At 38.1% G+C, this 13,938-nt stretch overlaps 1 protein-coding gene across 2 annotated transcripts in view; it reads right to left on the bottom strand.

Moving 5' to 3' along the window:
• Positions 1 to 1,768: 1,768 nt before the first annotated feature.
• Positions 1,769 to 13,938, bottom strand: part of map2k6 (mitogen-activated protein kinase kinase 6) — a 36,051-nt gene continuing 23,881 nt past the window's right edge. For both annotated transcript variants that reach the window (XM_053341258.1, XM_053341259.1), the window contains 4 exons: positions 12,371 to 12,448; positions 9,889 to 10,028; positions 7,606 to 7,651; positions 1,769 to 6,415 (listed from right to left, as the gene is read on the bottom strand). In XM_053341258.1, coding sequence (XP_053197233.1) covers positions 6,338 to 6,415; positions 7,606 to 7,651; positions 9,889 to 10,028; positions 12,371 to 12,448 — 342 coding nt within the window. In that variant the 3' untranslated portion in view covers positions 1,769 to 6,337. The remainder of the gene's footprint in view (positions 6,416 to 7,605; positions 7,652 to 9,888; positions 10,029 to 12,370; positions 12,449 to 13,938) is intronic.

The raw sequence follows: 13,938 nt of genomic DNA, 5'->3' as shown, positions 1-13,938 counted from the left end.
AGTGTGCAGTTATAAGGTTCTGAGAATTACTATCTGACAAAAAAAGTACTTAATTTCTTTTTCTAAGGATGAAAAAGGACACCTATTAAAAACTCAACACAGCCATAAATTAATTTAATATCATTAATAGGTGGATACTGTAAATTCTCAAATATAAGCCCAAAGTTTGGTCTATTTGAACATATAAAGAGAGTAAAAAAAACATGATTAGTGATGTGTTTTGTTGAATCCCAAACTTATATTACATACTTCTATTATCCAGCATGAACTATATACATATTTTAACTGTTTGTTGTTAGTATCTAACAAATTTATGAACAGATGTTAATCAAACTGCAAATTTGGAAAGCTGTCGCCAATAAAAGAGAAAGCTAAATGTTTCTCCTAAAGTTCATCTTTAATCTTTTTTTGTTTAGTGTAATGAAATCTTTCCGTCACTGCAATTAGTGTAAATATTTTCCAGTTGTGAGAAACTCCTACTTCTCCTTTACGGACTACAATACTGTCCTTTAACAGCACAATTTAGCATGCATACCGATACCTCTGAAATGTTTAATTTAGTTTATTTTTGAGTGTACATGCAATACAAAAGATTGTGTTCACTACCAAATTCTAGTATATTACATTACATATGAAACCCAGCTACTGTTTCTCTTTAATGTAAATGAATACTACTCTGTTGACCAGACGTGTTTGTTATTGAGCAATGTTTTTTATCAGTGTGTCCTGATTGGTAGTCGGTGGTGGTAATGCGCCAAAAAATGCAGAAATGTGCCAACAAAAGGTAAAGATGAGGACGGCTGCTAGCTAAGTAAACATGAATGTAAACAATGCAGGATTTGAAATGATGTTAAAAAAAAGAAAGAAAGAAAGAAAATGAACTCCAAAAGCTTATCAAGAATATACAATGTGTAACAAGCTTCCTTTAAACGAAACACTTGCAGCCGTTAATCGTACATTAAAGGGTACAGCTGATGTTTTTTTCAATATTTTACTTATTGATAACAAATGTCATGAGCAGAGACAAACCATCGATGAATTGATCCATTTACATTTAAGTACTGTATGTGTATCTAATGTCATAATAGAGGTCTACATCACACAGGAAGAAGATATTTGACACACACACACACACACAATACTTGTAAATAGATATGATCATTGATTGATTGATTGATTGATTGGCTCCACACATGATTTGTTGACAGAAAAGAAGAGAACTACAGCCTCATCCTTTAAGAGTTAATAAACGTCTGGAAAGCTTAAACAATGTTAAACAAAACACAGGAAGTGTTTCAATTAGCAGCAAACCGCAGTAACAAAAAATTTACTCTGAAAATTGGAGCAGATATTACTTCAATATACTTTTGTTAAATATAAGCTTCTTAACGGGTAAAGACAGCTACTATTTGAGAATTTACAGTGCTACAAATTCTATAAAAAAAAAAGTCAGAACCTCATAATTTCACGCTCTCTAAACAAAGCTAAAAGCACCTTGCTTTAACTGAAAAAATGTCCATATAGACTGCAACACCTTTTGATAATCCCAATGACCGTTTCTTTACAGTAACACGTGTAATGTGATATGGCTCCTCAGTACAGTGCAAAACATCACAGCAACATGCAGTGTCAGTGTGTCCCAGAGAGGAGGGACTTGAAAGGGTTAAAAACAGTGTTAAAGCATCATTCACAAAAGATAGAGAAGACAGACAAATGCATCGTTAGGCACTTGAAACACCTACAACTATTACACCGACACACACATACACACACACATGGATCACTGCTATAAGAGCATGCACGTGATGATGAAGGAAAGAGGAGCATCCTGTTATTTTCAGCGCAGGTGGGATGTAAGAGTGTCTGGACGAGTTGCTCATCAAGCAGCAGGACAGCTGCACACACTGTCACCCTCCTCAAAAAACTCCCTGTGCCTCGAGCCTGGCTCCACGTGAACCCTGCCTGTTCTCCCCCGGCTCTTTCGGTCACATGAAATTAGAGAAAGTGATGCTGATTATCTGACGAACAAAGAGGTCACTGGTAGGCTCATCATGAGATCCTCAGGGTCTATTCTAGAAGAAAATAACCAGCGTGCAGGATGAATACAACGGGTGAGGGCTGACCTGTGGCAGACCGTGCTGCACCTGGACAACCTTTTCACTCTGCTGAGGAAAAGTATGACTTGAATTTCACTGATTTCATCATGCAATAAAACACTAAGGGTAATTGGAGTTTCTCAAAAGTATATTTCCATTTTTGGCACAGAAATGCACTAATGAGGGAGCCCTTAATGTACTCTTTATAGTGACTGGCAGTGAGTTTTGTCTGATAGATTATCCTCTGATTTACCTTCATTAAAAGATGCACATAGCAGGGAAACACCACTGTGCTTCACCTGCCTTTGTTTGATAACCGTTATGGGAGGAATTAATGGAGGAGGATGACGGTGGAGTACAGCAAATAAAAACAGAAGGAAGCTTTATGAGCCATGCATTCTTCTGTTCATAACACTACGAGGAACTCTGAGGGAACACCTCATGAACAGTAAGCCAAAGGCCGTGGGATCTGAGCCCCACAGGGAGCAGATTATGGTGTGAAGGGTGAAAGGAAGGTTGCAGGTCTGCTACAAAACAGGAAACTCCCTGGTGAATGTGAGTGTAAATGACAGCGCGGACTGTACTGGACTAAGAACAAAAGAGTGTGTTTGGAGAGGCGGCAAAATAGAGCAAAGACTCAAGTGCTGATGAATCCAATGAACCTTTACCTTAGTTTGTTAAAGGACGAATCTGCAATTTTCTGACAATATAAATTACACTAACATTTGCATATTTGATGACTTTATAGTCACTACGTCGAGCATTTTCATTTGACAGTAGCATCTTTCTAGTTATTCTAACAGAGAATTAAGACAATCTTGCTGTATGCATTTCTATACTGTATACCATAATGTCTTTGATACTACCACTAGAGGGTGCCAAAGTTAAGAAATTGAATTCTACACATGGCGGCTTTAATCATGATGAAATAATGAGAGATCAAAATTCTGAAATTCTGAGATATTTCCCTCAGATTTTATTGGAGACCAAAACTGAACTACAAGGAGTGCCAAGATTGGACTTCTATTTGCTGGTTAGCCAGAAACACGGCTCACTGATGTTGATACGTATGTGCAGGATGAATAAATGGGCAAACATAATTTTATTATGTGATATTATGTCCATGTTGCCATTACAGCTTTTCCTACTGCTCCAAAGTGATGTTTTTCTACCTACATTTTTGTTGTTAAACTGTTCCGATGAATTATGACTGTTGGACTGTTTAGACATCATATTTTTAGGGTTTTGGTTGTAGAGTCTGCTCTGAGTTGTAGAGTACCATAATGACTAAAAAGAAAGGCTGAATTTAAGACCTAATTAAATTAGGAGCCATAGCAGATTCCAATCATCTCTGTCTACATTTACATCACGGATTAAACTTTTGAACAACAATCAAACAGCTTCAGCAAAGCTAAACAAATCAAAACTCAGACAGACAACAACAAAAAACATCACGTGATAACCCAGCAACAAAGTATTTGTAGGCAAGAAGATTATGTAAATTCTCCAAATGTGACAACGCCCCAACCATCCTGCCACATACTGTACTTCAAGTTTCCGATTTTTGACACTAGAGTAGTACTTGCATAACAACTAAAAAGGAGCTTTGAGTGAGCAGCCCAACGTTTTCTAACCATCAGACGCCACCAGGAGAAAAAAGCCAAGAAACAAGGCAACACCAGAGATGAATATAAAAGAAGAATACTGATGAACTTGAGCTCGATCTACAAAGTAAAATGAAAGCCAACAAGAAGTGGATTTACGACACCATGCAGAGTGTGAAGAGGGAGGAAGCCGATATGATGGGAGAGGCTGACATCCCTGCATCATGCTTATTACAAGACATCATTTTTTCCTAAGTTGTTTTCTATAGAGAGGCACATAGAAGGCTTGCAAGTTACAGTTTAAAAGCATTTTACGTGTTTGAGCCAAGAAGAACACAACAAAAAAAACATACACAGCCCACACAAACACACAACACAGTCTCTAATGGATCGGTCAAGTTTTCAGAGGGAAAACAGCAGTTGTAATAAATAAGAGAAACTGCAGTTAATATGTTTGGGGGAAAAAAATGATCTAAATAAAAACAATAATTAATATAATATTAATAATAATAATAATAATAATAATAATAGTAATAATATCCAGTTCTTTTCATGTTGAACATGGAGTTGAGAGGGTTGTGATTGGCTCAGTACAGACAACAAGGAGAATATGGGCGAACTTCTCCCACAACTGACCACAATATCAACACACACCTCAATTAAAAGTGTGTGTGTTCACGCAGGGCTGCACGATTGATCAGATTTGAGTCACGATTTTAGCCTTTCCTCTGGACAATCACATCCTCACGTGATTAGTATTATCGGGGAGCTTCGAATTTTTCCTCAACGAAGCAGAAATAAAGAAGAATGTGATGTCCGTGAGGGAGACGTAAGAAACATCTGAAAATATACAGTATGTAACTTGCCTAAACTGACAATCTAACAATCACGTCCACTTTACATAATGATTAGTTGGGTGTTCGTTCAATTTTGTCACTTTTTTCATGTGAACGTCTTTGAGGAGAGACAGAAAAGTGCGCTATGTAAGAAGTGTACCTTCTTTCTATTAGCCTCATCTTCAAGTGTGAACAGCTATAAACACTTGTTGTTTATAGCTGTTGGACGAGCTAGCAAGCCTAGGCCGGCCTTGCATGAAACTTGGTGAAGTGGAGCTATTTGCAGATTGTGCAAATGGACCTTCTGGTTCTCTCCATTCCTTTCTAAACTCAGAGTGGATAAGATGATTTTTCCAGTAGGACAATTGTTAAAATCTTTGTCCAAGTTCACCAAAAGTTGAACTTTACTGGAAAGCTATATGTGGATTTACATGTCCATCATTAGCTGAATCCACTGATTGCTAAAATGGATGCGGACATGGACAGTGAAAGAGTATGCAGCTCTGTTAAGCCATATGCTGGACTCTCAACAGCATCAAGTGGACCCTCACATGGAAAGTATAATTAGTGCTTTAAACAGTGAGAAAATTTTAACATAAGACTTGATGCAATCACCTGAAGTCCCTCCAAACCAACCTAATTAAAAGAAAGAAACGTCACATTCTTTTCTGAGAGACCTTTTCAGATTTAAAAATGATTATTTCTACTGCAGAGTTTGGACGTAGTTGCAGCATTGCACAGCAAAGGCACAAGTTCATACAACTACACTACAACAACACAATATGAAGGTACAACAAGATCGCAGAGGGAACATTTCATTGAAGAAGTTACCCTATAGGATTAGTGACCGAAAAAACATTATCTCAACTGAAATCGCCACTCTAAATTTTATCTAGAATCGTGCAACCCTACAAAACACACACAAACATATCATGCACCAGCTCACACACTAGGCCTCTCACTCGCAAACACACACCAACGCACACAAAACACACACACTCACAGGCAGCCAGAGCCCAAAACATGTAGTAGACCTCCACTGTAATCAAGGGAAAGCAGTTGAAGTGCAGTACCTATTTGTGACCACTAGGGAGCCTTGAAGTGAGGCTGTACATATGCAGGTCTTTGGACTCTACAACTGTTCCTCACTGGCCATTTTTACCCAGGAGATATATTCTGTACATGCATTCAATTAATAAACCGATGCAACACTTGCTTGAGTATACAAACGTTTAGATTATACATAGATATCATTATATCATTCATCTTTTTTTTTATATAATCTGCACCTCTTTTCACTTTTTCAGCAAAAGAAAAAAAAAACTTGGGGTTGACCATTATGACAGGTTAAAACTCCACACACACGGTCAACTCGCTGACTAATAGCAACAATGTTTGAGTAGTAGGCGATGCACAAAGGTGAGACATATCTAACCGAACGGGGGGAGTTTTTGCATACAGACATCTTCAATTATTCCAGATTATGGGTGAATGAAACTGGTTTAACCCCCGTCTCTCCTCCCTTCCCTTCCCCCACCCCACCGCTGCCATGTCATGTATCTACAGGGGACATGGAGGTGAAGTTGGGCGCTCCTCATTCTGCTTCGTCAGCTTCTCCTCTAGACTCCGTCTGTCTGTTTCTGGAGGGAGGGGTGAGAATACGGAGAGGCAGAAAGGAGTCCTGCAGGTAACAGGGACTGCGATTGGTGCTTTTTGTTTGTTTGTTTGTTTGTTGTTGTTTTTTTTTTCTTTTTCTTTTTAACAGATTCAACCTGTCTCCTTTTTTTGAAAGAGTGGCAACTCAGTCCCCCAAGATGACTTTCACAAAGCTAGCCACGTCGGTTTCTTTGGCCTCATGGGAGGTGAAGAAATGATGTTGCTGAGGAGGAAAATAAAATTCATTTAGTCAGAGTGTCATTAAAATATCAGCTCAGTATCATGTTTCTGATTCATGTATTTAAGTATCATAGTTTATGTGAGACAGAGCGCCTTCATCCACTAGGAAATAATGGTCTAAGTGCGCCCTCCAGTGTATCCATAGAGGTAATGCATGAATCTATGGCTTGTGGATTTTGCCCCCCATCACTTACATAAACTAGTGCATTATAAAAGGGATCTTCTGATGGACAATATGAACAGGAGGAATGATTACAGCAAGAACAACAGTCTTACAAAAATAAAAAACTGTGTGCTTTTTCAACCCTGTCTTAAAACAACAGTCCCAAATAAACAGACACGTGTTTTTCCTTGCTGTAATCATTCCTCCTGTTTATACTGATCCCTTTATAATGCACTTACAATGTAAGTAAAGGGGGACAAAACCCACAATCCTCCACCTCAAGTTTACTTTGAGATAATATGAGGGTTCAGATGTCCAAGTAAGTAAACAAAAAGTTAACATCTTGCAAAGCTACAGTCTTTTTAGTGCCAAAGTCTCCTTTCACTGAAGCACAGCAGGGAAACACTGACAAAATACAAAGAAACTGAAAGCATTAACTGTGGCTATTTGAGTAACCCACACACCTAAAGCCTCATTGTCTTCAGATAAACGTTTGTTTTTGCTCTATATAAAGAGTGCATCTGTAAAGTACTTTTAGTCGTGAGCAGAAAAGCCATCACTCGGAAATAGGTGCATGTAAACCCTCCATTAGAAGATGACTGGGCTTCAACTGTCAATGAAATACACTGTATTAAGAAACTGACCTTTTCTTTAAGACTATGATTTGATCAATATATACAACATTTTAAAAATAGACTTCATACTCTATAAGTGGTTACTATATTGTGTATGTAATTGAAAAATCCTGTTCTGCATGAATGTGCGGCCCCACACCCACTCATTTTTTTAACCTCTGTGGTTTCAAGTGAGAGTGCATTTTTCTAGTGGTCAGCATGAACAGGAAGAATGATTAATGCAGGCAAAAGCTGTTTTAGTGTTCATATGGGAGCTTGGCAGTTGTTTTAAGAGAGTTTCGCAAAATTGTGCACCCGCCCTTTAACAGCCAAAAAACAAAAAAAACACATTATGACAGAAAATACAGTGACTAAATAACAAAATAGGACACCCACCATGAGTTCTGTGTAAGTCGGCCGATCTTTGGAAACTTTCTTTAAGCTGCAGAGACATAAAAACAACATTCATGATCCATTCACAACAAACATAACTCATCGCTGACACCGCAGCATGTGCTAAACTGATTCTGAAGTAAAAACCTCAAAGATTGGCCTTTTTTCAACCATTGTTTCACTATCATCCAAACCTGATCAACTGAGGATTGTGATCTAAGGTTCTGTTTAATTTCGGAGGAATTTAATCATATTTCACCAGGAACACTTGGGCGTGTCTGTTTACGTACATCTGTCCGAGTTCCTGAGTCACAAAAGCATTATAATGTGCACTGTATGTAAAACATCTGTATCGAATGTGTAACTGCCAGTAAATCAGCGTAGTTCACCTGTTCATTGTTTGTTCTTTGCAGATCTGATTAATACTTTTTCCAAGAATTAAACCACAATAATGAGCTCTGCATTAGATTACAGAACATTGTTCACAGTGCAGCATCATCTCCTGCAGTAACAGCACTGCCAGCGTATGATTAGGAATACTCATTTAACAGATTTGTCCACATTTGTCAACAGACTGGTTTTTCTCATCATCACAGCGGCAACGGTCGTCCAAAACCAGCATGAACATCATACAAAAATAGCATTAAAAAAAATAAATAAATAAATTCAAACTTTCACTTAGCTTCTCAAAAAAAAAAAAGCATTGTGGAGTTGTTGTTTTGACATTCACCTTTTTCTCATTAAGGAGGCACATTTATAGTACTGCTTTAAAGTTTGCAAACCCTTGAGATGGTCAATATTTGTGTAAAAAATATCAAATATACCTTTTTAAATGTTAATCTATACCCTGATCCATAATACTGACATTCCAAATAATGCACTAAAACTAAAGTGGCTGATTGATCAAAAACACAGGTGCAAAAATAGGCTCAGTTAATAGTGTATTACATCTCCTTATACAGCAATAACCTCAACCAGGCAGTTTCTGAATTGATAAACACCCATTATTTCATATTAGAAAAAAATACTGGAATAGTTTAATTAAAGAAATATTCACAATAAACAAAAAAGCTTCTCATACTTTCAAGAAGTCATGTATGCAGCTTGGTTATGATCCGTCACTCTACACCAACCCATTTTCATCAAAGTCATCATGAAATGTGACTGTGACTGTAGACTTTTTAATTATATTTTAGCACCTTTGGCTAATTTATTTGGTCTTATTCAAACAGCAAATGTACTGTTTAGGTGAAGTTAGGGATTAGCTAGCTTAAGTGTACTTAACCAGCACCTGCAAAGCCAGATATTTGATATATGATGCAATTAAACAGTTAGCTTTGGAGATGTATTTACAGCTTGTTCAGTAGCAAAAAAGAAAAGCTAATGCTACTTAACTGACATATATCAATTAATTATATTTTAGCACCTTTAGCTCATTTCTTTGGTCTTATTCAAACAGCAAATGTACTGTTTTGGTTCAGTGCTTCTACCTGCATCACTTCCACTAATACAGCAGATAGGTGAAGCTAGTGATTAGCTAGCTTAAGTGTACTTAACCAGCACGTACAAAGCCAGATATTTGATATATGATGTCGTTAAACTGTTAGCTTTGGAGATGTACTTACAGCTTGTTCAGTAGCAAAAAAATAAGCTAATGCTACTTGACTTACTTAAGACATATATCAAAGAAAAAATGCCAAACATTTGCTAAATCCAGCTTCACAAATGCTGCTTTTATCCTTTTTTTAATATATACCTTTGTAAATTAAATTTCTTTGGGTTGTAGACTGTTGGTGAGATAAAACAAGCAATTTAAAGACGTTAGCTTGGGCTCTGGGAACCTGTGTTAGCTGAATCTTTACCCAATTTCTGTAGAATTAACTGTCAAAAATGTGTCTAGAAATAAATCCATGTGCAAATATTAAATTAGCTGCAGCCCTTCACAACAGGTTGGAGAATCTGATAATACTGGAGGGTTAAGGTGCCCTGGCAAAACCCTCTGTATCCTGTTCTAGGACGCAGAGGGCCACACAACAAAAGAATGTCATCATGAACTCAATCTGATAAAAAAGAGGGAAATTAACTGAAGCCTGAACTCAGCTGGAGTCAATCCACATTTTGGTCAAATTTACTATGGCTTTGTTTCAGGGCACAGTGACTCTGCCGTGCTCCTTGTCAGGGTCACGTCGCGTTAAGAAAAAAAAAAATAGAGAAATGAACAGAATAAAAAGGTGGACCTGAGTGTTTTCTGACAAGAGGGACAAGAGGACAGTAAAAAATACTCACCACAGAGAGCTGAAGTCCACAAACTCGGGGGAGAACTGGTCGGCAGGAAGCTGGGGTGAAGGTTCTTCCACCACCTGCTTGAGCTGCTGGAAGGGGGTGCCCCACGAGTCGTACGGGAAGCGCAGGATGGCGAGCTCGATCTGAGCCACACAGAGAAAAAGAAACATTGAGAACGTGCACAAACAGTATCACAGTTTTCAACATCTTTACATGGAACAAAAAACCAAAACTGTGTACACACAAAGTCAGAAAAATGCTTTTAAATTCTCCGTCTAATCGTAATGAATAATGAATGCTGGCAGCAACATTTCCATTTGCATCATCCCTGGCCGTCAGACTTTCATTTTCATTTCAGAATTAAGATCATCATTTCATCATTGATTATTTAACTTAACACATCTCTGCAAGACAGTGATCAGAAACCTGGACAACATGTTGGTGCTGAAACAATTCGTTGATGATTCAATTAGTTGATTAATAGAAAAGTAATAATTGCAAAGTTAATTAATGTTCTCCAAATATTTAAGTCAAACAGAAATACTTAATACTCTCTGGTCACAGCTTCTTCTAAGTGTGGATTTGCTTTGATTTATATTATTGTAAAATTAACATCTGTGTCACTCTGTATCGACTATCGGTCAAATTAAGACATTAGAAGACAACACATTTGACATTGGCTGAGAAAGCACAAGCAAATTAACATATTCATCACAACACATACTGTATGCTGTACTATAATAATTACAAGTGTGTTAATCAGTTTTTAGCTTTATACCTATAAAATGAATGCATAGTGTAACTGTAACTTAAATGCATTGTGTTGTGGACTTGCAGCAGCATGAATTTTAATGCACATGTCTTAATTATTTGCATCTTTTTGTTTTCTCCTCACCTACAAAACCCTTAACGGTCATATCTTAAAGAGCTCATAGTACTCTGCTACCCCACTAGAGCAGCTTATTGGTGGCTCCTAGAGTCTGGAGAAGTAAAATGGGCCTCAGAGCCTTCATCTATCAGGCTCCTCTCCTCTGGAACCATCTGCCAGTTTCAGTCTGGGGGGGTAGACACCTTTCTTTTGCACAAAGCTTATAGTTAGGGCTGACCACACTTGACTTTGACCAGCAGCCCCTAGTTTATGCTGCTATAGGCCTAGACTGCCAGGGAACGTCCCATGATTCGCTGAGCTCCTCCCTCTCTCCATCTGTATGTATTCATGTATCATTAATTCATGTTACTAACTCCATTTCTTCCCCGTAGTTTTCTGCTTTCTCATCTCACTAGAGACCTTCAGCTGTGGGCCGCCTGCTGCCCCTAGTAGTCCAACTCTCTACCCCTTCCTCTTTTTATCTCAAACCAACCGGTAAAGGCAGATGGCCGCCCACCTAGAAGCCTGGTTCTGCTTTCAGGTTTCTTTCCCGTTGTTGCCAAGGAATGTTGGGTCTCTGAGTGCAGTCTAGACCTGCTCCATGTGAAAAGTGCCCTGAGATAACTTCTTTTTGATTTGGCACTACATACATTTTGTCTATTGGTTAATGTTTCCTTAAGCTGCAGTGTGTTAAACTCTCTCAGCATCCACATTATTCTGCTATCAGAATGTTTACACATGCATAATACATAAGATACTAATAATAATCAGTATACTCGCAACCATAATCAAGATATGAGTCTGCATGTCAGCACACTCATCTCACTTATTTTGCTTTTAGAGATCATTCAGATTTTTCTATCAATAACAGACACATACCGTAGCTACCTGTTTTCCATCCTTCAGACCAGCTGATCTGAGCCAAAATCTCATCAACTGCGTCATTTACAGTTATTTTAGTATTCCTTAAGTAGAGTACCAGAAGAGTAACAAGTGCTCCCAAAAATCAAACAAAAAAAGCCAACCACAGTTTGTTTAAATTCAACACACTGATTGCTCGCTCTGTTTTGTCCAGTTTCGATGCCGTCTTGGATTTAAGATGTAAGATTTCCATCACTCAGAATACTAAATTAACCTAAAAAACTACACTGTTCCTTTCACCGCTCTCATTTAAAAGCCCTTCTCGACAACTCACCAAACGTTTAGCACACTTATTACAATTCAAATTAAGGCTTGTGCTGGAACATTTGCTGCTCATCTGTAATAGCCGGACCTAATAAGCAGAAGAGAAGGACGAGCCAGGTTCAAATGATGGGAAAATTGCCATAGATTGCTGAATCCTTGACGCCAAAATATTCTCTGGTCCGAGTTGAAAATGTGCAAATGAGAAAGCAATGAATATTTAACAACTCATAATAAAACGTCTAGACACTACTCCGTCTAGAGCCATGGCTACTAGTGAGCCAGTTTTCTATTCATTATGAATCATTTTTTACCCTGTAGATGCTTCTCTCTTGGCACTTAGGAGAAAACTACGATGAACTAAATGAAAGAAATTAAACGTGTGCTTGCTTGAGAGATGAAAAAAAATACTACTATAATGATGAGATGACTTACCATTGTGATCCCTAAACTCCAGATGTCAGATTTGACGTTGTAGCCTTTCTGGTTCGTCTCCGGGTTGATCCTCTCCGGCTGCGGGACAGAAGGTCAGATGATGTCACATATGGCAGCGGTTGTCAAGGGCGACCAGTACTCTTCCCTAACATCCCAAACCTCTTGTCCACACACACACACACAGACCTCTATGCTCTCGGAGCGCTAACCTGGCCCTAAAACCCACTCAGCCACCCAGCAGCAGAGCAGACACGGTTAAAATGTAACTGAGCTCATTAAAAGTGTGGATAATAATGAGAGACAGAAAAATGAACCTGTTCACCCTTTTATCGACAACCTGGAGGCCTCTGTTGTATATAAAAACAAACTTTCATGGATAAAGTTTGTACTCATGGTCAAATCTGTTTAAAATTGTGATATGCAAATTACTTCTTGGGCAACAAGAAGTGATTTTCTCTCATTTTCTGCAAGTTAAAGTCCTCCCAGTGATCTACTTTATGTGTAAGTGTTTTGAGCTTAAAGGTAGCCTGAGGAGATTTTCATTGTCAGTAGCAATGTGACGCCTTGCTTTTATCGTCCCTGTTTTGTTCATATCGTGCAGCATAACGAGGCACATTCCTGTTGCCAGTTTCACACTTTTCCACTGATCTACAGTTTGTGGCTGTGCAAAAAAAACATCCCAATTAAGTGAAATAGGCAAGAACGAAAAGAAAGCAAGTTTTAACATTTTCAAAAATTAGCTCTGAAAATGTTTTTTTTATGAGAAAATGCATTCAATGCTTTAGTTTTTTGTTTTTGATCTACTCATGCAAAGATAGTGTTGTTTACAAGAAAACACCAAGCATCTTTAATGCTAACATGCTAACAATAGCAAAGCTGATGTTTTTGTTCATAAACCAAATATTGGACGGAAGTTTTGGCCCGATGAAGGGATTTCAAATGTTTTACAAAGTATCACATGAGGAACAAGTTTCGTGGAAAGATAGTTTTGTTTACAAGGAAACACCAATGCTAACATGCTAACAATGGCAATGCTGATGTTTTTGGTTATAAACCCAATATTGGACAGATATAAGTTTTGGCCTGATGATAGCGCTGTCAAGGGATTTCAAATTTTTTACAAAGTGAGGAAAAAAAATATGAGGAACAAGTTTCGTGGTTATTTGAGATATTTCCAAGGCCTACTAAGTGACTGACAATGCCATTATTCTTCGCATAAAGACATAAAGATCATTTCATCTTTGGCAACACAGCAGTGACGTCACTGTTTCATTGGTAAATAGAGTCAGTGACTCACAGCCAGATTGCAACCTGGGAAACAAGACAAAGCAAGCCTCCAACCACAACCCACACAAGCTATCTCGCTCGTTCCTCCTCCTTCTCTTCTAGCATTGACGCCATAGCTTGCTGAACGAGTTACAAGACAAACAGCCAATGGCGGAAACCTGCATTGTGAAAGTCTGGTTGCAGGCTTCATATCTAAGTACCTGTAGCACATTTAACAGCTTAAAAACTCAATATCTCCTCACTGCTAACAAAATACAGTCTGTCGTTAGCTAAGTTTGTTA

Source organism: Scomber japonicus, chromosome 20, assembly GCF_027409825.1.
Source record: "Scomber japonicus isolate fScoJap1 chromosome 20, fScoJap1.pri, whole genome shotgun sequence".
NCBI classification, from domain to species: domain Eukaryota; kingdom Metazoa; phylum Chordata; class Actinopteri; order Scombriformes; family Scombridae; genus Scomber; species Scomber japonicus.
The sequence above is the reverse complement of the archived record's forward strand: the minus strand, read 5'-3'. Positions and strand labels throughout refer to the sequence as shown.